A 26,823-nucleotide genomic window follows, 5' to 3' on the forward strand; every position below is an offset into this window, starting at 1 on the left:
TACTTTCAATTTTGCTTAATTTAAATTTTAGCAGTACTGTTAATAAGTGTTTTGTACAAGGTTGTCAGACCCGGCCCGGGCAATGACCCGGCTAAGCCCAGGGGTCAGGGGTCAATGGGTTCGACCGGGTCGAACCGGAGTTAAACCAGGGTCAATAATTAAATATAAAAAATATTATAATAATTAATAATGAGCAAATATAATATTAAACCCATAATTATAATATAAAACCTACTCAAATTTGATATTTAAATTGATAAATAACTTTATAAAAAGTAGAGTTTTCTAATTATGTCATTTATTTTTTACATTTTTTAAATATTTACAAATTTAATATATTAATATATAATTATCGAACTTCTCTCGGTGTTATTTATGTATTTGTTTGTTTATTGGTTGATTTTGTTAAAATCGATAAGAAATTTAATTCACTAATTCTTATATCTCAATTGAGTTTTTATTTTGTTTTAAATTTTTTTATATTTTTTATTTAATTAGAATACTTTAATTTTATATTTTTATAATAAAATTACACTCATTTATTGTTTTATTTTTTTAATAAATTTTTCTTAATAAATTAAATTTTTAGAAAGTATTTACATAACACATTAATAGATTTTATTTTTAAATGTTAATTTTTGTTGGTATGTTTATGATATATATATATATATATATATATATTGTAATTCTATTTATTGTCTAATGAGAAAATAATAATAAATTATTAAATATTGTAAAAAAAAAATAAACATTGTGACCCGATTGACGGGTCCGGTTCCCGGTTGAATCGCCCGGGTCACCGGGTTAACACCAGGATTTTAATACCCGGTCTAATGAGGTATATCCGGGCCGGCCACATGGCCGGTTCTCGGTTTTTTCGGTTGAACTTGGTCCGGGTCTGACAATCTTGGTTTTGTAAGCTCAAGTGATAAAAAAAATCTTTGGAATTATAACTTTAATTGAAATATTTATTATATAAATATAAAGATGTGATTTATGATTATGAAAATGTTTTTTTATTCAATTATTTATATATTTATTCTTATTGTTTAGTGGATATAGTTTTATTATGTTATCTTAATATATATATAGATTTTCCACTAAAATCGAGGCTTGCTTAATAATGGCAAATCCCCGACAAATTTTGTGCACAATTAGATCCCATTACAGAATAATATCGCTTTTCATTCATAGTTTAATATCTAGATTTAAATGATAAAATAAACCAGGAAAAAAAAATAAACAATGAATGATAGGAAAATTAGATGATGTTATCAAGTGGATGAGGAAGGCCCACCATATATACCAAAATAAAATAAAATTATCAAAGTGATACTTTTGAACTTTTGAGGGGGCCACATAGAATTTGATGTTTAGAAGTAAATATTAGGGAATCTTGCATAAACAAACCTTGGCCATGACTATCTCCCACGGTAAATTAGTGATTATATATTTAACTCTTATACGAGAAGTCAAAAATTCAATTCACTCTTAATACCTAATTGAGACAGTGGGTATGTATTATCATGTATTTAAATTATATAAAAAAAATCATATTTCTATTATGTTTATACCTCTTAATATATATATATATATATATATATATATGAGTTCACATCTTTCTGAAATGTGTCTAAATTTTGAATATAAGCATGTCCATGAGGGGCGTTGGTTGAGCATCCAATAGCTTTCTCCTTCCTCACTCTCAAAATAAAAAATATTATAATAATTTCTTTCATGTCCGCTCAACCCTTTCTCTCCTGTCTCTCCTCTCTTGTTTTCTTTTTCATATTTTGCCAAACATATCTAAATGACTTAAACTATTTATATATACATATATACTTTAATTTTATTTATAATGAAAGTTACAGTATTTGATAAATATTGGCCCACTCAACTCTTTCTCTCCCTGTCACTCCCTCTCTTGTTTTCTTTCTCATACTTTTTTCAAACATATCTAAATGACTTAAACTATATATATACATATATATATATATATACTTTAATTTTATTTATAATGGTAGTTACAGTATTTGATAAATATTGATATTTTACAGGAATGGCATTATGCACTATGACAAGGGTATATATGTTTGTTTCTCTAAGAAAAATAAGCAAAATAGGTTAGAGCCCTAGGAACCCTTTTTTCCATAAAAGCAAGAGACTACATTCAGAGGATGTCCTGAGATGGAAGCTAAGCATCATTTGTTGCATGGACCGCAAAACAAACAGCATATTCTTGAAGCAAAACAAGTATGGAAAAAATGGAAAAAAAAAATCCAGTAAAAATCTAGTGTTTAGGTTTGATTCTTTAATTAAGTATATATATATATATATATATATATATGTTCATCCTTGCCGAGGCAGTGGTTGGCAAGTGGCAACCTAACTACTAGAACAAATATCATAATGATGAGAAGCATATCTCACCATATAACTTATATCTAACTTAAATCTATTTAAGTAATAGTTTTGTATTGATTAATCTCAAAAATTGAATTTGAATATATAAGTCTGATATTTTCATTTTATTAGCTTAAGTTTTTAATATAAATTAGACTACCATAACATATTTAATTTGAATTTAAGAATATTAAAACAAATCCTTAACACATCATTAGTGTCAGTCAAAGTCAACAATTTATTTTAAAACAAATATGAAAATAAATTTAATCATGTATATATAGATTAGAGGGTATCTCCTATGGAACATTCTTATATTTTAAATTTAGAGATGTCCTGCGATGACGTTGGATTTACATCCAACAACTCATTTTATGCATAATCATGCACCGTAAACAAATAAATAAGTAATTTTGTACAGTTTTATATACAAATAATAGGTATTAGATCATTATCTAATGATTATCATGGGATATTTTTAGAAAACAATAACTCTAACAAGATATATTTACACACATATATGTATATATATTGTTTTAAAATAATAATGTTACTAAAACACACATCCTCATGTCAAAAATATATTCCAACACATTGGTCCCCTCCAATTGATATTGTTCGATAAACAATCAATGGAAATCCGATTCATAAGTTGAGATGTTCAATTATTCGGACAAAGGATCAATGCGAGTGCATTTCCGTCTCAAAATCGAATAAAGTTGAGACTACAATTTTCTCTCAGATTCTGTTTTCTGTTTCTTATTCCTTATTGCAATCCAGAGTTCATGGAGGTGTTAATCCTGCAACTTGACGTGTGAATCTTTGCATTCTTATCTGAGAAGAGCTTCTGCTTCTCAGTATGAATATATAAATATATATATATATATATATATATTAATGTGGCGAAGTGTATACCACTAAATATATATAGGTTCATGGAATGTTTACGTACCACGTTTGGCAATTGGGAATGTTTCTTGTTGTTTTATAAAGAGTGTACAAGTTGGCCTTGAATCCACAACTTGCCTTGGCATCTTATGTCATAATGTTCCTCACAATGTTAAAGACTTGTTAAGTCAAACTGTTTATATGCATACATATGTAGCTAATATATTCCCCAATTATATATATATATATATATATATTAAAAGTCAGATAAAATAAAGCACAGTTTAATAAAAAGATGATGGGGCATAATTATATAACTTAATCCCCAACGGCTTCTTAGTTTATTGGCACTGCGTCTCTTACGTAGGGTATTCATTTTAGGGAGGCCACAAGATCAAACCCCAAAACTCATGTAAAGGCGAAAACACAAATGCATTGAGGTATTAACTCCACCTTTATGTGTGTCCTTGACTTCGCTTAAATGAAGGACGCTTATCATCTATTTGTGAAAAAAAAAAGAATTTAATAAAAAAATGATATTATTTATTTTGATAAATTACATTCTTTAGAAAAAATAACTTTAACTATGCCGTAAATTTAAATCATAATCACCACCATCACATTAGTAGTGGTTTGGGTCATGTTTCGAATTCAAACCCTTACAGGAATCTTAATGTCTCGTCCTATATAGATTTAAAGCCGTGACTTCTCAGAAACTGATGGGCCAAAAATTTAAAATGAGTTAAAATCAAAACTCCTACCACCATCACAATAGACAAGTAAGATTGGAATTTATGCAAAAGGTCAAGAGTTCGACTCTCTTCTAAAACATTATTACTAAATGTTTTGGGCCATATGTAGGTTAATTTGCGCAAATTATTTACAGAAAACAAGAATTTAAAACATTATCTACCATGAAAAATGATATAAACTACTAAAACAAACGACGAATAAAATATATTTTTTAATACTTATACTAGTATACCAAATTGTAACTAACCCTCTTGACTAAAAACTAATTTCACATGAATTTTTCCAAAATTATATATTTTTTTGAAAATGTGGATAAACCACATATATTAAAAGCCAATAAAACATCCACCAGCTGTGAACAAAATACAACAAGAACAACATAACAACAAGCACCACCACACAAAGATGAACAACGGGCCTCCTCACAGACCCAACAATATACAAGAAAAGATCTAGCCTATGCCCCATCCTGAATCTCCTCAGTCGTGATAACGACCCTAGCCGTCTCCATACGATGTCCAATGAACTCCAGACTACGATGAATAGTGGAGCAAGCAACAACCAAGCTCTCTTGTGTATCCTCTGTGGTTGTAGAAAACCAAGATAGAAACATGCAATCAATCTTCATGATAATATCATGAACAGGTAAGACAAAGGCATTAAACATGTAGTCATTTCTAGCTAGTCAGATGTTCCACACAAAAGCTTTAGCAATAAGCACGCCCACATCCTGGGAGGCGGTCCTCAACATGACATGCAGCACGGGAGCTCAGGTAGGTGAACCACCTTAGCAAAATATTCCCACACCTGCTTCGTGATACCACACTGAATAAACAAATGATCTACCTTTTCACAAACCGCATGACACAAAACACATGTAATTAATGATAGGTAACCTATTGCACCGATGCCTTGCCAGATTGTCTAGGGTTAGGATCTTATTCTTCCCCACTAACTAGATGAATAGATTGATTTTTTTGGGGCAGGGCCTTCGCCCGAACCATCTCACCATTAGACAATTGCCCCCCTCTCCCCCCCACCCACAAAAAAATAAATAAAAACAAAGTCGTTATTAAGGACATTATAGAAAGATTTAACAGTGAACCCGCCATTGGCATTTAGTGCCCATTTCTTCTTGTCTCGTGACTCCCCAAATGCAGTAACTAAAGTAGACAGACTCTGAACAATTTCTGGGAATGCATTAAAAGGTCTCTCCCCTAAAATAAAAAAGCAAGCTCCTTAATAGTACCATTAGGCTCAACGACATTTCAAAATTCTTCTAGTCATAAGTGCATAGGTGCCTAGCCGTTTAGCCATCTATCTTTCCAAAACAATGATTCAGACCCCCTTGGATCTCTTTAGTGATAAAATTTCCAAAAGCTGGGAGACAATCTGCCACTCCCCTTTAGAAAAATTATCTTCTCCTGCTTTGTTGCTGAAACAGATTCCAGTGATCGTCCCCATATTTAAACTCACCACATTAGCCCCACACCAGCTAGGGTTTGTGCTGAATTTCTACCACCATTTCCCCAGCAACGACAGGTTAAAAGAATCCAAATCAAGAATGCCCCAACCGCCTTGGTTCCAAGCTCTATATAAGTTCCTCCAACCCACCAACTGGTAACTTGGGTGCTCAATATTTGGACCTGACCACAAGAAATCCTACCTGATTCGGTCATTAATCATTTTAATAACCCATTTTGGAAGTCGAAAGATCGATATCCAATATGTAGGCAAAGCCGTTAGTACCGAATTAACCAAAGTAAGGTTGCCACCTAACAAAAGGTATTATGCTTTCCACGATGAGAGTCTCGTCCGAATTTTAGCAATCAACCCTTCCCAGTCTTGTCGTCGAGGTTTTCTACCAGCAATGGGAATTCCCAAATAAGTTATCGGTAGAGAGCCAATCGAATAATTCACTATGGCGGCTGCCTCATCTTCCGAGGTATGTCTCTATTTAGCAGAATAAAGGCACGTTTTTGTGAAATTAGTTTGTAACCCCACCATCCCTTCAAACAAGAACAAAATCAGTTTGATAATCCTGAAATCCTCCACCCTTCCCATCGTCAACACTAAATGATCATCTGCATAGTGAAGATTGCAAGTAACCCCAAACTTGCCTAGGGGCACCCCCACCAGCACTCTAGAGTACATAGAATTTGAAAACATTGAGCTTAGGGCATCCGTCACTAGAACAAACAGGAGCGATGACAGCGGGTCCCCTTGCCTCAGAACTCTTTGGTAGCGGATGTATCTATTTACCTCACCATTAAGAAGAATAGATGATTTTGAAGAGAATAAAATGGATTTTATCCAACCAATCCATCTATCACCAAATCCTCATGCTAGCATAAGGTCAAAAAGGAAGTTCCAATTCATAATATCAAATGCTTTTGCGAAGTCAACTTTGAGGATGTGCCCAGACAAATTGCAGTTATTGATACTAAAGATCAGCTCTTCCATTGTGGCAATATTATCTAGAATACATCTTCCCTTTTAAAACGAAGACTGAGAGATATCCACTAACCTATCCATAACCTTACTCAGCCGAACGGCCAAAATCTTGGACAGGCTTTTCATTATCGAGCTGATTAGGCTAATAGGACGGTAGTCCTATGAGGACTCAAGGGTCGCCACCTTAGGGATCAAAACAATGCTAGCCCAATTCAACCTACCTAGGTTAGCTTTACCAGAAAAAAAATCATTACAGTGCGTAAGGAGATCTTCCTTAATGACTTACCAAAAACTTCTTGAAGAAATGCAACGGAAAGCCATCCGGTCCCAGCGCTTTGTCTCCTCCCAGCTTAAAAACCACACTTTTTACTTCCTCAACAACAAACGGCCTATCTAACAAGGATAAATCAATATGCATTCTGTTCATAAATATTTTTCCTAGGTCAACTCTCATTCAAAAGTCATGTTTACAACCGAATTGAGTCTTAAAACGCGACTCAAATGCCTTCCCTATATCCTTGGAATTTATCAAGACATTTCCACCGTGTGTAAACCTCGGGATGAATTTCCTATTTTTCCTCCCATTCGCTACCAAGTGGAAAAACTTGGTGTTCTCATCCCCATCTTGTACCATTGGATCCTAGACCTTTGTTTTTAGTACAACTCCTCCTGTCTTCTAATGACCTCTAGATTATCCAAGATCTCTTATTCTTTGACTAACTCCAGTTGGGTGAGCTCCCTTGCCACCTTAACGATGTCAAGCCCTCTAATTCTTGTAACAACGCCAACTTCCTGAGTTTTATAGAACCAAAGCTCAATTTGGCCCAACTTCACATATGTCCCCTGAGCCAAGTTAACTTTTTGAGGATACAGAAAGCTCTACATACCTATGGGGTGCATTCTCCCTACTGTTGTTTCACTAAATCCTGGAAACCCTCCACCACCATCCAAGCTAACTCAAACCTGAACTGTCTTGGCTTAGAGCAATGCACACCCACCTCAAGGGGAATAGGAACATGGTCTGACCTTAAACGTGGCAGATAATTTTGAATCTACCAAGGAAATTTGTTCTACCCCACAATAATACCACCTGACGTGCCAATTTACCCTTGAATAGCAAACTGTTCCACCCCACAATAATACCACTTGGCACGCCAATGGACGACAGGAAAGTGAATTGATCCAGATGACTTCCCCCCAATCTCTCTCCAAAGCATGGAAGAGATCTCATCAAGTTTGGATTCTTGCAAACAACATATTTTGGCACAATGCAAAGATAAGAAATTCTTGACTAGAAACCGTTTAGCTGGTTTCCCTAGATCCCTAACTTTAAAGAAACTATATTCATTAAAAACTACTAACTCTCACTAGCCTCCAAAGAGGCCTCCACCTGTCCCTTGGAAGAGACGGAACATGACTATTCTAGGTTCCAAATAAATTCAATGCAGTCAACATGATACAACACAGAATAAGAGAAAACAATGCCATAAGCATCATAATAATTCACAAGTTGAGCATCCAACCAATCCAAAATAAGGAGGGATCTAGGTGGCATATCTTACGCAAACTCTCCCCCAGTTGCTTTTTTTGCAGATCTCGATAACTCCGCCAAGAAACCCCCCTCTGAATTCCATCTGGATGATGGTTTCTTTTGTTGTTCACTTCTCCTAGTTCCCCTCGATTGCTCCACCATCTTTGATTAAAAATCCTGCAGCCTTGACATAAGAACCCTTAGATTCCTTTTGAACTCTGCCACTAAATCATCCGACGGAGTGTCCTCCTCATGACCCTCCTTCTCTGATCCCTTGACCCACTGAATCCCCTGTTAGTTTCACCGATACCCCAACATTTGTGTCACTCTCCCCCAAGTCTTGAACATCGGGGAACAAGGCCCAGAGATTGGCCACATATCGCCATTTGAAACCGACAGGTGGGTCCACAAATGGTTTGACCAAACCATCTCCAAAATCCACACCCACTGAAAAAGCATGAGGCTCATGAACAAGACTACCTGTCTCAACCTTTACTCTCATAAAGGTCAGCCCATTCTTTTCTTATTGGCCTGGCCCATCCAGGCTAATTAAACCCCCTTCAGAAGCTGAAATCATGTCTCTGTGCTTCTGGCCTATATCCCGGCCTATCTATTGGCCCACTTCCAAAAGGATAGGATCCTCTTCCACATTAATTCCTCTATCCACTAATGGTCCTGAGACCTGTACAAGCCAAACCTCTCTGAAATTGGGTCCATTTCTAACTCCCCTAACTTATGAGCACTAATCCCTTGTAGACACGTGCCTGCATCCCTCTCCGAAATCTCAACCATGTGTTGAGAATCGACTTCCACGCATTCACCACTTGGCGCCTCCTCCTCTCCTCGTATAGAGGTAAAATCCCCACCCTGTGGTCGACACTTCTCTTCCTCGAAGCATACATCTCGCCTCGCTATTGCTCACCGAGACGCCTCTTGACCAACGGTCTTTCCCTTCCCTCCCCTATGACCATTGGTCCCTCGCACCGTACCCGAAGGCTCCCGGCAGGCTCACCCTCTTTGGAGTGAGAGCTACGCTCCACCACCGCCGCTCTATCACTGAGTTGGGCAGTGAGTGCCCACCGTCTTCCCCTCCTTAGATCCCTCTAGGTTGCTGCTAGCACCCCCCTGTCGTCGTAGAACAGAAATTTTTGGCCCTTCACTCGCATCCCCTAGTTGACCCATAAGCAGTTGAGAGCCAAGCTCAACCGATCCCATCTTTTGGGCTCCTAGCGACACCTGTATCTAATTCTTTCCTTTCTCCTCCGGAGGAATATCGTGCAAGTATCCGCGTTCTTTGATACAACTTTATGACTTTCCTGCAAAACAAAAAGATCAAGGTCCCATCGATACTTTCTTAGCAAAACAAAAAGACCAAGGTCCCAACAATACTTTGGTAGCGCGCAATTCTCTCCAATGATTAACACTTGATATCTTTGCATGCCAAAGATAAAATTTAAGTTAATCGGCAAAGAGATTCCATGCCGCCGCCTGATCAAGGCTGAGATGAAGCGTTCATGCGGAGTTATCTCATTCGAAAGAGAGATTAACTCTCCCACCGGTTTTAACACCTCTTCAATCACCTTCCAACACCAAGCATGCAATGGGAGATTCCAAATTGAAACCCATTGCCCAAAACCCACCGCTCTCCCTTCCGCTCCCAGTTCAGCCGACCACAGAGCCAATGTAATCGAGCACTCGCCGTTCTTCGTGACTAGCTTCCTTTGCCCTTGCTAGCAAGCCTTATTCACAACCTCCATGCTCTCTAGTGGCACCAGGAAAAGGTTGTCATTTAAAGGAGTTAACGGGCTGGCGGAAGGTACTTAGGTCAACGTCAAGAAGGCATCCTCCAAACTAGAGTCATTGACACCCCCCCCCAACCAAACAACACACACAGCCACCTTTGCGAGCTCCTTCCTAATAGCCGATATCTCCTTCGATAATGAGATCTACAAGGATAGCTTTGAAGAACTCTGCAGATTGTTACTTGACAGAATGATCTCCGAAGAAGACCCTCATCGCTGTGGCACCCTCAACTCCCTTTTGGAATGGATATAAAGATGATTCCTCCTCGGTCTACGTCTAACCTCCACCGTACACCACCCTAGAAATCCCCAAGAAGACTCATCCTAAATTACATTTTTAAATGTCTATTATTTATTGATTAACTAACAATATATATATATATATATATAGAGGATCGATCCTCTATGCACGTTCACAGATTTTTAATCTGTGAATGTTGCTTTGGACCGTTGGATTTCGATCTAACGGTCGGACACTATTCAATGAACAGTAGCACAGTAAAAAATGGGATGCACAGTAAAAACAAAATTAAAACTAATGAACTCATTAATCTAGGATTAGCTCTCACTGTAGCTACAGTTTAGTATTACTGTAGCTCTCTGTAGACGTCTATGCACGTCCACAGAGAACCTTTTCTCATATATATATATATGTATATATATGAGCACGTCCACAGTAGATTTGCATCTAACGATAAAGCATCGCACAGTAACTAACAATAAGCTCTGTATACAAATCTTACGAAACAACAGTTAAATCATGATCTAACTACTGTCATCATATATTCTTAGTTTTTAAAAAACTAAGTATGTACTTAGAAAAATATTATATATATATCTTTAAATTTTGTTATTATTTCACAGTATAGCTAATATCTGGTCATAAACCAGGTACTAGGTACTATAACTAAGTTCATTTTATTTTCCTAACAATAACCATCAACTCTTAACGGTTACTAACCAACCACACTAGCCATAAACTAGGTGAGTCCACATGTGTGAGCCACTACCACAAGCATGGTTGGCCCTCACCCCTCCCATCATCACGCACCAAATCCTTTGGGTGCCTCTCAAATAGACACACCACTAAACCCAATTTGTTCCGGGTCCCACCCTATTGCTCCTACGCACACTAGACCCGGCCCCTTCCTAGTCCTCTCACAGAATATTCAACTTAAGACCCCACTTGTACGCCTACTAGCTACTTAATTACTAGCTACCCTTCCTCTTCATGCACTCACTCTATAAATACCACCACATAGCTCACTCATCTTCTCAAGAAGAGCAATAGAACCCTTACACAAAGGTCTCTGTTCTTCTTCTCCACCTTTCTCTATTATTTTCCTAACAAAATGGAGAACAACAACCTTTTCCAATGGTTAAAGCCTTACATCGCCATGATCTCTCTTCAGTTCGGCTATGCCGGCATGAACATCATAACTAAGGTTTCTCTTAATCATGGTATGAGCCATTACGTCCTCGTTGTTTATCGCCATGCTTTCGCCACCCTTTCCATTGCCCCTTTTGCTCTCATCCTTGAAAGGTATAATTATATCATTTCAATAACATTCTTCCTTTCTTATTTTACATATGTTTATATGTATGAATTGGTTTCGATTTCAGAAAAGTGAGGCCAAAGATCACATTCAAGATTTTCTTGCAAATTTTCGTCTTGGCACTCCTCGGGTAATTTCTCTTACATTTTAATTTATATTACCAATGGGTTTACTAAATTTAGACTTTATAATTAATCATGTAAATATATTATTTGCAGCCCAGTGATTGATCAGAATTTTTACTACGCCGGTTTGAAGTTCACGTCGCCGACTTTCTCTTGTGCCATGAGCAACATCTTGCCTGCCATGACATTCGTGTTGGCGGTCATTTGCAGGTATATGTAAATCAAACATATAATATCAATATAATAGATAAATCAAACTGGTTTTGATACCATGATAAAATTTTGTTTGGAATAATCAGGATGGAGAAAGTGAACATCAAGAAGCTGAGATGCCAAGCGAAAGTGGCCGGGACTGTTGTGACAGTAGCCGGAGCCATGCTAATGACATTATACAAAGGGCCCGTGATGCAAATGGTATGGAGCAAGCATGCACATGTTCACCAAACGAACACTGAGATGAGCAGCGCTGCCCTTGATAAGAATTGGTTCGAAGGGTCGATCTTCCTCATCATTGCCACTCTTGCATGGGCATCTCTTTTCATTCTCCAAGCTGCAACACTGAAGGAATATTCAGCTCAGCTCTCTCTCACCACTTTGATTTGCTTTGTGGGAACTTTACAAGCCATTGCTGTCACTCTTGTCATGGAGCACAATCCTTCTGTTTGGAAAATTGGGTTTGATATGAACCTCCTTGCTGCTGCCTATGCTGTTAGTCTCTCTCTCTCCATGTATATATATATAAACCATTTCTTATGATTTATATACTAAAAAAAAATGTTATTTATTCTCTTATACAGGGGATTGTGACATCAAGCATTGCATACTATGTGCAAGGATTGGTGATACAACAAAGAGGACCGGTATTTGCATCCGCATTCAGTCCATTGATGATGATCATAGTGGCAATAATGGGATCCTTCATTCTCGCCGAGAAGATTTATCTAGGAGGGTGAGCGTTAGATGCAAACCAAACATATATTATCTGAACTTGATTTAAGTAAGAGCTTAATTACATGTTTGAATTTGACGATGCAGTTTGCTCGGAGGTGTTTTGATCGTCGGAGGACTTTATTCGGTTTTGTGGGGAAAGCATAAGGAGAACAAGGAGAAAGAGGTGGAGGCCATGGAGTTGCCAGTGGCTTTGAAGGGAGTTGAAGAGAATGGGAAAATTATAAAGTGTAAAGAGATGCAACAACATGAGGTTGAGGTTGAGGTTGAGGTTGAGATTGAGAAGATGAAAAAGGGAGTGGTGATAGTGAGTGTGCCACCAATTCAAGAGGCTTCAATGATTGGAAAAGAAGCACCGAAGGCTTAATAATTAGTTAATTTATTAGGATTAATTAGTACTTCTTGTTCTTGTTCTTGTTCTTCTTTTTTTTTTATCTTTTTTATTCTCTCTATTATGCAAGGGAGTAAAGAGAGACAGGGAATCAAGGTGGAGTTGCTTTTTTTATTTCCTTTTTATTTTCTTTTTATTTTTCTTTTTATATATTTTTTTTTGTGTTGATCTTTTGATCATGTTCTTAGCTTTTTTATTTTTCTTTTGGTTCAACTTCTTGTTGTCTCATTTTGGTCTGTTAATTAATGGTGGTGTTGTATGAAATGGTTCAAGTGGAAATTAACATGCCATGTTGAGAATTTTACAATATTATTATCATCGGGTTTTTGGTTTTTATATATTTGAGAGTATCTTTTTCTCATTTTAAGGTTCCCAAAATAATATTAATTGGAAATACCCCCATTGGCTAGTCAAGTGGTTTACTTTGTAAGAATGCATGTTTATTTTGGAATATCAAGTGAAGCAAGTGGAATAACACAAACAAATGGAATATTAAATACTTTAATTAATGTCAAATAATAAGATATATTGGAATATCAAGTGAAGCAAGTGCAATAACGCAAACAAATTACATGCATATGGACACCAAAAGTTAAATATAATAATACCCCACAAATAGAAAGATACTATTTAGCCACATGGGGGAAAGAGAATATTGTATTTTAAATAATTAATATTCATATTATTGAGAGAATAGGAGTTTAGAGTATATATAAAAAAATTCTTAATAATATGATTATTACTTCAATAATAATAATATTCTTAAATAAATGTAGGATCTATTCAAAACATGTACATTATTTGGTTTTATAAGTTTTTCATATATCTCTTCACAGATATATCAAACAATAAATTTTTTTTGGAAGAAAGTGATAAACCACTGCTAAAGCAAACATATATCAAATATTTTTATATATGTCTTAGAATTTGATTTTTTTTAATTAATAATTAAATGTGGCCTAGTTCTAGTGGTGAAACATGAAAATTTTATTTGTAATTTAATTAAGTATTTTATATTGTGGATAGAATTTTTTGTATAGCTATAGGCAACTAGCATAAAATTATTATCTTAAAAAAATTATAAATATTTTTCCCTAATAATCACTATTTTACATTTTATAAATTTCTTTCTATCTTATTTTGTATATTTTAAAAATTATCTTAATCAAAAAATTATATATCATTCTCTTGTGTCATTTTTTATAACAAATGTGGATAAGTCACGTATCAAAAGTGCATGTATGGAGTGCAACTACTTGTGTCATTTAACTTTTCTCATAAAAAATTTAGATAATTTGAATGTTCTAATTATGAATTATTTATCTAGTGTTTAACTTAAAACTATTTTTTAAATTCTCCCAATAACATTAATTTGGTAATATTTGTTTAAATAATTATTGTTGCAACTCAGATTCCATTCATGTTTTTTATCTAAAGAAAATTTTGGGGTAAAATAGACGAATCACTTTTGTTAATTTCAACATCAACAGCTACAAATTTAACTTATTCTGCTTTCCAAAAATTTTGAGTTGTGTTATATATGATGATATCATCAATATCTTTTGAGAGGATTTGTATGAAAAAATTTCTTTAACAAATCTTAAGTATATTAATCATGAGCATGGTTGATCCCTACAAAGCATTGCATTAAAAAGATTCATGCTGCCTAGAGAACCAACATGATGCCATGAATATATATATATATATATACACACACATAATTAAGTCATCTTATTCTATTCTTATGTTTCATCACCAACATTTTATATATTCACTCTCTTTCACTCTCAAGTGCTTGTTGATGCTTCTTTGCATCTTCTGATTGTTATGGATCAAATGGAATTTGTGCTTCTTAATTTAGTAGTGGATCTAATTATTTAATTAATTGTATAATACTCTATTTTATTTGCATGTATGGATTATGGAATCTCTTTTTTTCTTAAAAAAAAAAAAAAAATCTACTAAAAAAGAAAGATTAGCAACACTAGGTTAAGTTTTGTCTCTTTATTCTATTTTATTTTCTTTGAATAGTCATATGTTTAATTATTGCTCAATAAGCTAGCTTATTCCAAATCATCCAATTAAATGGACAAAGGGGAATATGAATGATTACTAGTAAAAATTAATTTATTAATGTAAGAATGATATTAAATATGATTGGTTAATTAATAATTTAATAGTGATTTTATTTGCATGTGTGGATTATGGGATTTTTTTTTAAGAATAAATATCCACTTAATTACTAATGTAGCAGCACTTGGTCATGTTATATGCCCATTTATAATTTTTATCATTGGAGTAAGTTTATGACACAGTATTTATATCAAATTAATAATTTTTCATAATAAGATAAAATTTTTTTAACACATATTGATGAAAGAAGCTGAAGTAATATTTTGCAGCACTATATAATAGAATAAATTTAATAAAACAAACAAATCGAGTGTTGATTATTTATTTATTTACGTGAAAATACCAAAAAATATTGAAATTATAATAAATAAATGTATAACAATCATAAATTTAAGTAACAAATGAAATAAAAGACAATATTTTCTTCAGGTGGTTTGAATAAAAAGGAATTTGATTAATATGAAGTTAAAATCTTTTGATGGTGCAAGTCACATTCAAAGAATTGACAAATCCATTGCCTTTACAAAAATTGGGTGAAACCATAAAGAAAAGTAAATGTAATGACGGTAATGCATAGCCCACTTGTAATATTTAAAAGTCATAAGCTTGCATGGAATTCACTAATTCCATTATGAGGACACCAACGATTCTCCACATATCTTTGTCACAATTTATTAATTGGATAAATAAAAAAAATCATGAAAATGTAGAAATATATTCTACTGCATTATTTTTTATATAATATTCCCTCCATTTTAAAATACAAATTATTTTGAAAATTTATTTATTTGTTTATTTTATTTTATTTTTCTTCAATTTTTTAAGTCATATAAATGAAGGGAGTAATATTCATAGTCCCAAAAAATGATATAGTTTTAAAAAATTAGTAATTTATTAATTTGGTGCATTTTTATACTAAATTTTAAAAAATTTAATGTCAATCTTAATTTTTGTGCATAATCTGTAATTGATATGTATTTTAAAATTGAGGGAGTATTTATATTTATATATATATGTCTCCTTACGGTAGTAAATCATGGCTTATTATACTAAATTATTAAATGCAGAGAAATTTTCAAAAAAAATTTCAAATAAATTGTTGAAGACATAGATTTTAACATTATATGGATAAATAAAAAAAATTAAATTCAAAAAATAAAATAAATATCTGATAAAAAATTATAATTGAAATGTTCAATAATTATACACGCACTCAAATATATATATATATATATATATATATATATATAATAGTATGACAAATATTTTACTTATTTATTTGTTATTAAATATCAATGTATAGTTAATTAGATTTAAATATATATGTTACAAACATTAGCCTTTCAGTCATTATATGAAATTTGAAACTTTATGAGTTTCTAAATTCCAATCCAATAATTTTTTTAGTCTATTGGTACCAAATCCTCTGTATAAAGTGTTTGTGTCCTTGCTAAAAAGGTATGTTCAAATCTTAGCTAATACAAGGTAAAGGCGCATGTGTGTTGAGGACACACAATTGACACCTAGTTTGTTAACATATTATCAAATATATATATATATATATATATAATTTTTAATATTTTATAAATTTAATTATACGTAATATTTTTATATTTATTGTTTTTCATATTTGTGAAAAATGGCCCTTAATATTTTGATTTTTTTTTTTTCAGATTTATATTATATAAATTTAATGATAAATATATAACAATGAAATTATAATGGGGAACACAGAAAACATGAGGGAAAGAAACAAGACAAATTTGGAAAGAAATCTTAACAACCCAATGAAGTCATCATAATGGAGGAGGTTGATATCAATGTTGCAAACTGTGTTGGAATTGCAATAAGACCAACATAATATCGCACAAAAAAAAAAAGGTACAAATTATAAGTGTAATAGAATGAATGCCCAATAACAAGCTCAAATAATGGGTATGACCAAGCACACATCAATTTCTAAGAAATGTTTAATCAGTGTGATGAGCTCACCATCCATGTCTCAAGATCAACAAATTCTCAAAATAAATAAATAAATAAAATAAAATAAAAAAAATCAGTTCAAATGTCAACAAAAATTTATAGAATTAAACTTTTTGGTATAATTTTACAAATGATTTAGATTATATAGTACTAGAATACTAAAACTCAAATCACATGCTGTGAATTACTAAAGAGAAAAACCGTATAGTAATTTCGAATATATATATATATATACATATTGATAAAGTAAATAAATTACTATAAACAATATTCACGAGATTTTCATGCCTTATTTGTGGATTATACCAAGGTTAACCATTGAAAGAAAGTCTTAATCACATTAAGAAATATTTATTTATTTATTTATTTATTAATTTATTTTTGGGGTGCTCTGCTTTTATGTTTGAATAGGAAGTGATTAGGAAATAATAGTTTAGTCACAGAAGAGAAAGAGAGTGGGAAAAAGATGTGGCAAATCGCAGCATTCTCAGGAATCCAAATGGACACACCATCGCCAGAAACACAACCATGAAAATCTCTCTCTGAATTGTCTATTTTCATCACACTATTAATGACTTCCACTGCAACATTCCAACAATAAAACCATCATTATCAAATAATGATGGTTATAAACAAACAGGTCTGACCACGTTCAATCTCTGCCTTGTATTTCATATTTTAAACATATTTGATAACTCTATATTTAGCACCTTTAATATTTATAATTTTTTAATACATTAATCTCACTCTCCCTTCTCTTAGCTCATCCACCTATTAAAAAATAAAAAATAAAAAAACTGTTCTAAATGTGGTGCTTTTGACCAAGTATTTTGGCAGCATATATCCAGTACAGCTAAAAAGAAAAACAAAATCTCTGAAACAAACTGTGCATGCACAGTGGTGACTGGTGAGGTCAGGTATTACGCTGCTTGCATTGTAACTTGTAAGTGCAGCACAGCAAGGAATAAAAGTAAAAGTTACAGCACTAATTTGTGTCTGTGTGTGTGTGACTTTTAACTTTTAACTTGGGAAAACGTCCAGAGATCAAAGAGCACAATAATGAGGCCAACGAATTTCGGGTCTATTAATATATGGATCACCGATTGAGCTCTCACCGAGTGGTGAGAGTTCGATTCTCAGTGAGACGTTTACCGGGAGTTATGAATAGTGGTTGCAGTCTGCAGTGGTTCAGTAGCCCTGCGTGGCCCTCGTCCCCCACTTGCTCCACCGAGACTCGTGCACGTCCCCTGGATCTCAGGGGTTCGCCCTCGCTCCACTTTCCAAAAAGGAGCACAATAATGAGAAAGGGAACAACACAAGCAAAACCTGTGGACCTGGAGAATTTCATTCAGCTCTCTATCATGGCTTCCTACTATGAGGCCACTGTTTGATGTATACATGGATTGAGGACATGACACAACCATCCCAAGCTGATGAAACATGCAATATGAAAACAGGTATTCATGTTCCCCCTGCAACTGGATAAGTCTGCACCTTTTTCTAATCATTAAACCTGTGATTTTACAATCCTCATATGATGATGTATATTCCATAAATATATATATATATATATATAAGTAATAAGCATGGAAGTGGAGCATGCATCAGCAACAACTGAGTGGAGGACAAAAGTCCAAAACTGTCTCTTGTAAAACCTGTTTCATAAATTGCAAAAAGAACTGGACATACACTGAACAATTAATATTGTGAACAAGAGGAATGTATATCAGTGAATACCACCATCATTTTGATACTGAATTGTTAGAGAAAGACCTACTGTTTTATGGAGAAACAATGGCGCTACTGTTGTTGTGTGATAAAGAATCCTCCTTTGGAAGAGCGACATAATTCACCGGTATTGCATTGCCAACCTTGACATGGTCCTTTTTCTCCTTGCCAGATGATGAGATCGCTTGCCGAGCTAAAGGTGTTGAAACACGGTGGTTTATTGGTGTTCCGCCAACGGTGTTTCCATTCGAGCTTTGTCCCAATGGTTTCCTCGCTGTAAATGGCCTTAGGGGGCTCGGTTTTGACCCGAACAAAGCTTCCTGCTCTGCAGCAAACTGCTCCTGGATCTTCTTCTGCTCCTGAAATTGTGTGGAACCATTTTAAAAGAGATGTTTTAGATAGTAAACATTATGACATTATGTTGCCATTAATTACTCACAGAAAGTTATAAATGCTAGCTTTAATAAAAAGACAATGAAAATCAATGACATAGATTATAAAGAATGAAACTTGGATGTTTTCTTGAACATTCTCCTTCTGAGTTTCATAATTGCCTATTTTACAAATTCAATTGCCATAAAATATGCTGTCCTAGGATTGCTAAGAATATTGCTAAAATGTCAAATGGAGATTCACATTATTCGTGCATGAAAGTGATGCACCCTCAAAGGTGCAATAGGTTTCTAGAAATAATATTGATGCGTAAAATACGAAAAGTAAATGTTCCCGAGTATTGATGTGGACACACATGACACACATATAGTGTCCACTTTAGAATGATGATTGCATGGCAATAATTTATCCTTTCCTGCTAATGTGAGCATAATAGCACAAAAAATAAAAAATAAAACCCAACCCTTAATCGTCGTTTCTCCTCTTCTCTCTGCTGTCTGAGCACAATGTATCCATCCAAGGTTACTAGTAACGGCACCTGAAAAATAAAGAAAAGATAAACCAATGATCTATATATCCTTGTAAAACCAAAACTTGCTTATCTGGCATAATTATAGCTATTTTACATCATTAGGAGTAAGAAACAGAGAGTTGATTGTGTCACCTTGTTATATAAGAATGTCATTCCTTTCTCTTTTTCCCAGGCTTTGACTTTTGATGTCAGGTTCTCTAATAAAGCTTCATAAATACACCAATGTTCATTGTCAAGAAAAGAAATGCATTACGAAATACAAAAAAACAAACTGGTGTTCATAAAGGATGCCACTTGCATGCTGAACCGAATAAATTATGCCACAGAGGGTGAATAAATCGAATTGAATAGATATTTAGACTAATTTTGCATCATCTCCAAATGAATTCCTACAAAAGTTGCACCTTGACATTCAAATCGATCTAAATAGAGTATGAACTTATGTTAGACAAGCCTGCATATGCCAGCAGAGGTTCTTTAATACTAAGAACCTGTGTTAGTGGCGTTACTTCTACTATGAGACCATATAGACAAATGATAATTATTTTCAAAATCACACAACCCTGTAGACATGGATGTGGAATCAGATCTCCATTGCCAAGTTTAATTGCAAAAACAACCATCTCTATGCTTCAATTGCATCACTTTATACCAAATGGTTGTTTGGTTAATAACCAATAGCTACTACTATCTGATCCAGTCATAAATGTCACAGGGGCAGTGCAATGACTGAAGATCATCACCAATTAACCTGAGAAAAATAATGTTAATTATATGTAGAAGTAAATTAAGATGGCATTACCTAAGTATGGGACAACAATCACACTACAAGCGTCACAAACACTTTCAAGCAAATAAAAAGTTATTAATGCTAAATTTCTAATTGAGCTCAGCTTAGCCTTAATTGCCATTATTTAAGCATTGATAAGTATTGTTCAAACAAGGACACATTGAATTATGTCCATAAATAAGGGTTACTCTGTTTCTTAATGATTGATTAATTGCAATTGAATATTTGTGACGGAATCATATGTACTCCACAATGTGTGCAAACTTTGAATTAGCAATAAAAAATTTACAATAATTGATTCCAAAGGAATTCAAAATGAAGACTAACAACTCAAAACTTGAAGAGTAGAACTATAAAATGTCAGAAGCTTACATGGTATCTTGTTCACAAGTATCCGTGCTTTCTCTGCACGCTTCAGATTCTTATGTGCTCCTCTACCGGCACTATAGCGATTTTGATCCTGTAAGAGTATCAAAGTTATCATTTATTGCTGTAATAGGAAACATATCCTATCTTATCCATTTATTGCTGTAATATTTTAGACTAACCAAATTTTGAAACCTTGTTAGCTTAAACAAAACACATTATTTGGGCTTGATGCAACCCTAAAGCTTAAGTTAATAAGATGCTCACTGTTAATTTAGTTTTTACTTTCTCATAATCATGAATTACTATAGAGTTATGATAATGCTCGGCTCCATTATCCAAAGATAATGTCAATTATCAATTGCACTCTTGATGAAAATTTTAAGCATGCAATATAACATAAAGGACATTCACAAATCAGGACCAATACAGTAGGGCGTAGTTTTATTTAACCAAAAAAAAAAAAAAATTGACCATAAGGATTCAAATGAAAATTAATGCCATTTCTTCAAGTTGCAGAATACTACATGCATGTGAGTAACATAATGGAAGCAAAATGGATAACTGTGACAAAACTATTATCCAACCAATCCAATAAACCTGCAATATTGTTGAACATGTTCAGAAAAACCTAATGACACACTGCATAAATAAAAATATCATACTAATGTAAGTCCTCATTCATTGATCAAGCATTATGAATATGCAAATATATATACATATATATCTGTATATATGTGGGCTTTAGATGCAATAATTTAAAGCTACAGACTCCCTCAATGGATTAAATAAATTGAAGCTAGATGGAATAATAGAACTGGACTGCAAGTGGAAGGAATTTTAGTTAAGAAAATCATAACTTTTCTAAACCTAAAAACATACTGGAAGTGATATTACCCTTTCATAGTCATCAAGCCAACTCTCCTCAGCAGAGGCATATGTCCACTTCTCAACTTTCTCTAAAATATCTCTCCTGCTTAGAGCATGTTCTTTAGCCTTAATGATATTATCATCCATGTTTGATAGCAGCTCCGAGAGATCTGCTTTCCCTGTCATCAAATTTAAAATGGCAAGAATTATGTAAGATTTCTGATCACAAAGAAAAGTCACGACAAATGTTGACAGCTTTGAGCTTTCCAATTTTAGATTTGAACTTAGTAAGATGAATAAAATGAAATTATCATCTTATTCAAATATCTTGGCAACTTTGAAAGAAAACAAAGCTTGAGAAAAATGAAGAGAAATAAACCAGAATCAATGAGGCCGATTAGCATCTGGCGTTCCAAATCACCATCAGCATCCATATGAACACTGCTATATATTTGTTCAAGTTCACTTTGCTTCTTCAATACCAGCTCTTTCATTTTGCTGGCTTTAAGGATATTCAATCTCTGAACTTCTAGTTTAGCCTAGAAACAGAGTAGACAAAAGAAAAGAAACTAGTTATGTTATATATGCTATGGTTGCACTAATGTTTGAACGCATATGCTCATCCCCCTCTACTAGAATTAAGTACTTAATAAGGGAGAAAAGATGATTACCTGTTCAATAACATCAAGGGCAAGGCATGCTTGGCCTAATACTGTGTTGACAGATTCTGAAATCAAAGAGGTTATATGATCGAATATTTTTTGTTCATCTGTTGGTGTATCCAATAGGTTCCACAATTCGATAAGTGTACTTCCTAATAGTTGAAGCTACAAAGCATAAAGACATTTTTCAAATGAAACACATATCTTCAAATTGTTTCTTTCCAAAAATAATATTGGTTAACCAAAATTGCAACACTGGGAGGCAAGAAGAAAACCAAAAAGAATAAAACAATTTACACAAGTTTATAAAGTCAGCAACGGTCATATGGGTTGGAAATCGTAACATCTTATACATTCCTCAAAATCCAGACCATTGGATACTAAAGAAAAAAATAGCTCATGTTAAGTTGAGACCACCAGTTTGAATGCAGCAAAGAATCTGTAATATGGGAAGCACCATAGCAGACAGTTATTCTAATGCTAAATGGGACCTCAATGGATTATTTTACTCACAGTATCCCATGTTCACGAAACCTACTTCTAATCTCAGAAATAAAAAATATGTGTCAAACTTAGGGAAGTGCCACTATCTGTTAAGACCAAGAATTAAAAGCAAAACACCATGGCATGGTTAGATCCTGTTGGAAAACATGCCATGGTGAATTAAGATAAGTAATAAAAGGAATGTCTTAAAGAGGTCAGAGATAGATAATAAAAGTTGTACTACATTAATTTGACTCAAAAACAATCAGTTTGTTGGAAAAAAAAAGTTAGCACCATAGAAAGAAAGCACATGCCAAGACTGAGTAGAACCTATAAATAAAGCAAAGAATCATGGAAGATTTCAAAGTGAAAGGTTAGTTTGCAAAACTATGTTTCAGCCCAATCTTCAATTGTTGCTCTCTAGGACATGTTTGTGAGAGGAAAAGGCCAAAAGCACAAACATTGGCAAAGAATGAAACTTGCACATATTTTTGGCAGACCAAAGAGTGCATTATGTAACTGGAGGTGAAGGTGTTTAGTGGTACTAAATAATGTTTAGTGGTACTAAATAATAGAGCTTATAAAAGCTCCTCAACATGGAGGTGACCATTATCATTCAACAATTCAAGTTTACAAGAACTGGCATGTAGGACTCTAACGGCATATTGTTCCTAAACTGGTAATTCATTGTGCTGTTTTAGAAATAGATCATTGTCATTTATGACTTGAATTATTGGACCAACCCAACTTATGACTTCGACTCGTGAAAATTATGTAACCTGAAACAACAGAAGTCCATGGTGGCAGCAAAGAACTTGGGTCAGCAGGCCCAAGTCTGCAGAGAGTAGCAATATGAACCCATTGCAATTTTCAACCCAACTCTAGGGTTAGCGGTAGTCAGTACAGCATCTCTCCTGCTTACTGAAACGAGAGAGTCTTGAAAGCAGCCAGTGTTTGCTCTCATTGCAATGATCCTAATCATGGTGGAATCATTCTCTCCTGCTTATTGAGATGAGAGAAGTCATGAAAAGCAGCTGCTGTTTGTTCCCATTGCTATGATTCTAATCATAATGAAATCATTCTCTTATTTTTGTCTGTGGTTCTTACATAATTATGGGGTTTTCATGCAAACCTTTGTGTTCTTTACTTTCTGTTTGTCTATTGGTTTGTGATTTCATTGCCTTCCTATTGACTTGACTATGTTCGTCAAGCTGTTCTTCAACAATTATTGCAAAGGATCAACTTGTGTATCATATAATCTCACGCATAAAACAACTATCTACCTTGTGAGAAACAGATCCTGTTATCAGACATGTTATGTTGACAACCAAGTTGTCTGTTACAGCCCAGTAACAAAACAAACATACAACAACAATAACAACCCAAAAAAAAAAAAACTTCCAAATATCATCTCCTAAAATAAAATGCTTATGTGAATTTGTATATATTTCCATTCACACCATGTTTTGGATGTATATGAAGCTACTCGTCATCTAAAAGGTGCTACAGTACCTAAGCTTGCTTCGAGAGTTGGTTAAATGATGCTTCTGTTCTTTGCATTTCCCTATAAATACTTAAGTGCTTTATCATTAATAATTGGCATGATAATAATCAAGGTCAAATTCTTGTTTTTCGCACCAAAATACTCTTATTCCAAATAGATGAATTTTTTTTTTGAAGCGGGTAAAGAATATTTCGTTTCAGTGAGCAAAATGAAACATAAAATTCTGATGATTCTGACCTTTTCTAGCCTTTGTTTTTTCTCTTGCTTTAGTGATTGAACAATTCCAGCCAGTTTAGCAAGGCTATCATTGCTAATACTCTTTGGATGGCTATTAGCCAAATCTCCATAACTTGGATGGACTTCACTCATCATTTTAGAGAAATCAATTGACATAATAGTTGATAGCTCATGTATTGCTTTCATGTGGGAATTAACCTTCTGCAACCGAAGGCTCTGCCATGAAAAATAAATAAAATAAAACAAAATGAAATAACAAAAAGAAAGTAACACCTAATCATGAGAAACAAGAAAAACAAGTGTTACTAATACCTTATCTTTCAGAAGTTCCTGAAGTTGTGAATTCAATTTACCAAGTCTATTTAGAGTTAAGTCCCTCTCATCCAATTGGGGCAACACAGGAGTGCCCTGCTGAGCACTTCCAGCTATTTCTAAACACAGCTTAGCAATCTTTGATTCAACATCCAAAAACTCTTGAATCTTTTCTTCTTTTTTCCTCCTCAAATCCTCCAACAAAGGATTTATGGCAGCCAACTGCTCTTTTAAAGAGGAATTTGGTTTTCTCACCTAAAGAAAATATGAAAAAATTTCTCAAATTATGAAGCTGAGGAATTATGTAAGGTGAAACCACTTTTTCCTATAAGAAAAAAAGGTGTCAAGAATACAAACCAGCTTAAGGGACTCTTGTTCTCCAAGTGCAGATATAAGATTAGAAACTTCAGATTCACCCTCAGCCACAGACCGTTGCAAGTCAGATTTATGCTTTTTGGCCTGTTCAACTTTCCTTCTGTATACATCAAAACATTCTTGCTCAAGCTGAAGAATCATCCTATCTTTTTCATGATCAGTCTCCCCAATATCATCCCATAGATCCTGACTCCCACACACTCACAATCATTTTCAGATAAAAAGAACAAGACACTAGTGGAGAAAAAAAAACACATTCTTTACATTTGCATTATCCACAAATCAAGTACTGCAATTTTGCAAATTACTAGAAGCTGCTTATGTTCTCAACCAATTGCCTAAATTTCTGTTCCCAGGGATGAAAAAACCACCATTTAACTGTGATTTTCATGGCATCCAAGATAACAGTGATGACAGGCAATTAACTAACTTCTCTATCTATGCACAATAAAAAGAACCAAAAGTAGTGATTCCATCCATTTTTCAGGGCACAAACAAATAACATGTTCATCTTCAAAGAAAGATCAAAAAGAAGATCTTCAATGCTCCTTCAAATAGCAATAATGATCTTCACATGATCATAAAAGCAATGGCATTCCAAGCAAACATTTCCCTCCCATGAAAATCAAGATATACATTCAAAAAATAAAAATTTCAGAATTCAAAAGACTTCCTATTTAAAGATCATGACCACAGTGACAGTGACACCAAAACTGCATTTAAGCAATATTTTTCCTTCCAAATAAATTCATGTCCAGATATTTCTCACAAAGAATCACAAAACAAAAACACAAGTAACCCAAATAACTCTCAAATTTTTAACAATTAGACATCAAATAAACAATCTTTAGTCTCAATCCTACTAAAAAACGAAAACGACTCTCGAAAACGTGAAAAGAGAGAGATCACATAGAAGAATATCAAAGAGAAATCCGAACCTGCAATTCCCGGAGCAAAGATCCGCAGGACGTGAACTCCGCTCGCAAGAGAGTCATCCTTCTCCGCGTATAACCGGAGAGGGTGAGAGAAACCCTAGAAATCAAAGAAAAAGAGAGGAATTTGGGAAGAAATGGAAGGGAAATTGAAGAGGGTGGAGATTTATTAAAGCGATGGTTTTGAAATGAATGGGCGCCAAAAACGATGAGGATTTCAGACGGCGTAATTCTTGCACTTTGTCTTATTTGGAAAGTGTTCTTTTACATTTATACCCTAAAAATTCTCATAATTATAAGAGTTTTTCTAAGAGAAATATTCCAAACTATCCGTGGTTTGTCCATTTCTTAATTCGGTACCTATTGATTGTTAACATTTTAGTGCTATATAATTTTAACTGTTTATAAAAAAAAAATATTAAAACAATTAACTTTATTAATCTTTGCTGACATGACATTTAAAAACACATAATTTTTTTTTAGCTTTATAAATTTATTATTTAAAAACACAAAATATATTTTGAAAGATTTATTATTTAAATTCACATGTTTTTAAATGTCATGTCAATAAAGATTAACGGGTTAAGTATTTTCATATTTTTTTTAATAAAAAATTAAAACTATAGAATACTAAAATGTTAACAATTAAACCACAGCTATCAAATTAAGAAA

General features: G+C 33.9%; 2 protein-coding genes across 2 annotated transcripts; one reads left to right on the top strand and one right to left on the bottom strand.

The window, feature by feature from the left end:
- Positions 1–11,123: 11,123 nt before the first annotated feature.
- On the top strand, positions 11,124–13,158 carry LOC120273077 (WAT1-related protein At5g07050-like). Its single transcript, XM_039279722.1, has 6 exons — positions 11,124–11,374; positions 11,455–11,517; positions 11,606–11,722; positions 11,812–12,220; positions 12,310–12,461; positions 12,548–13,158. Exons 1-6 carry the CDS (start codon positions 11,184–11,186, stop codon positions 12,825–12,827), a joined length of 1,212 nt encoding a protein of 403 aa, XP_039135656.1. The 5' UTR covers positions 11,124–11,183; the 3' UTR covers positions 12,828–13,158.
- Positions 13,159–18,615: 5,457 nt separating this feature from the next.
- Positions 18,616–26,324, bottom strand: LOC120273479 (65-kDa microtubule-associated protein 5-like). Its single transcript, XM_039280105.1, has 11 exons — positions 26,158–26,324; positions 25,202–25,405; positions 24,845–25,099; positions 24,533–24,748; positions 22,318–22,473; positions 22,026–22,185; positions 21,674–21,825; positions 20,783–20,870; positions 19,753–19,826; positions 19,552–19,626; positions 18,616–19,054 (listed from the first exon to the last, which is right to left on the bottom strand). The coding sequence occupies exons 1-11, from the start codon at positions 26,212–26,214 to the stop codon at positions 18,749–18,751; spliced, it is 1,743 nt and encodes a 580-aa protein (XP_039136039.1). The 5' UTR covers positions 26,215–26,324; the 3' UTR covers positions 18,616–18,748.
- Positions 26,325–26,823: the final 499 nt, after the last annotated feature.

This window comes from Dioscorea cayenensis, chromosome 12 (assembly GCF_009730915.1).
Source record: "Dioscorea cayenensis subsp. rotundata cultivar TDr96_F1 chromosome 12, TDr96_F1_v2_PseudoChromosome.rev07_lg8_w22 25.fasta, whole genome shotgun sequence".
Taxonomy (NCBI): Eukaryota; Viridiplantae; Streptophyta; class Magnoliopsida; order Dioscoreales; family Dioscoreaceae; genus Dioscorea; species Dioscorea cayenensis.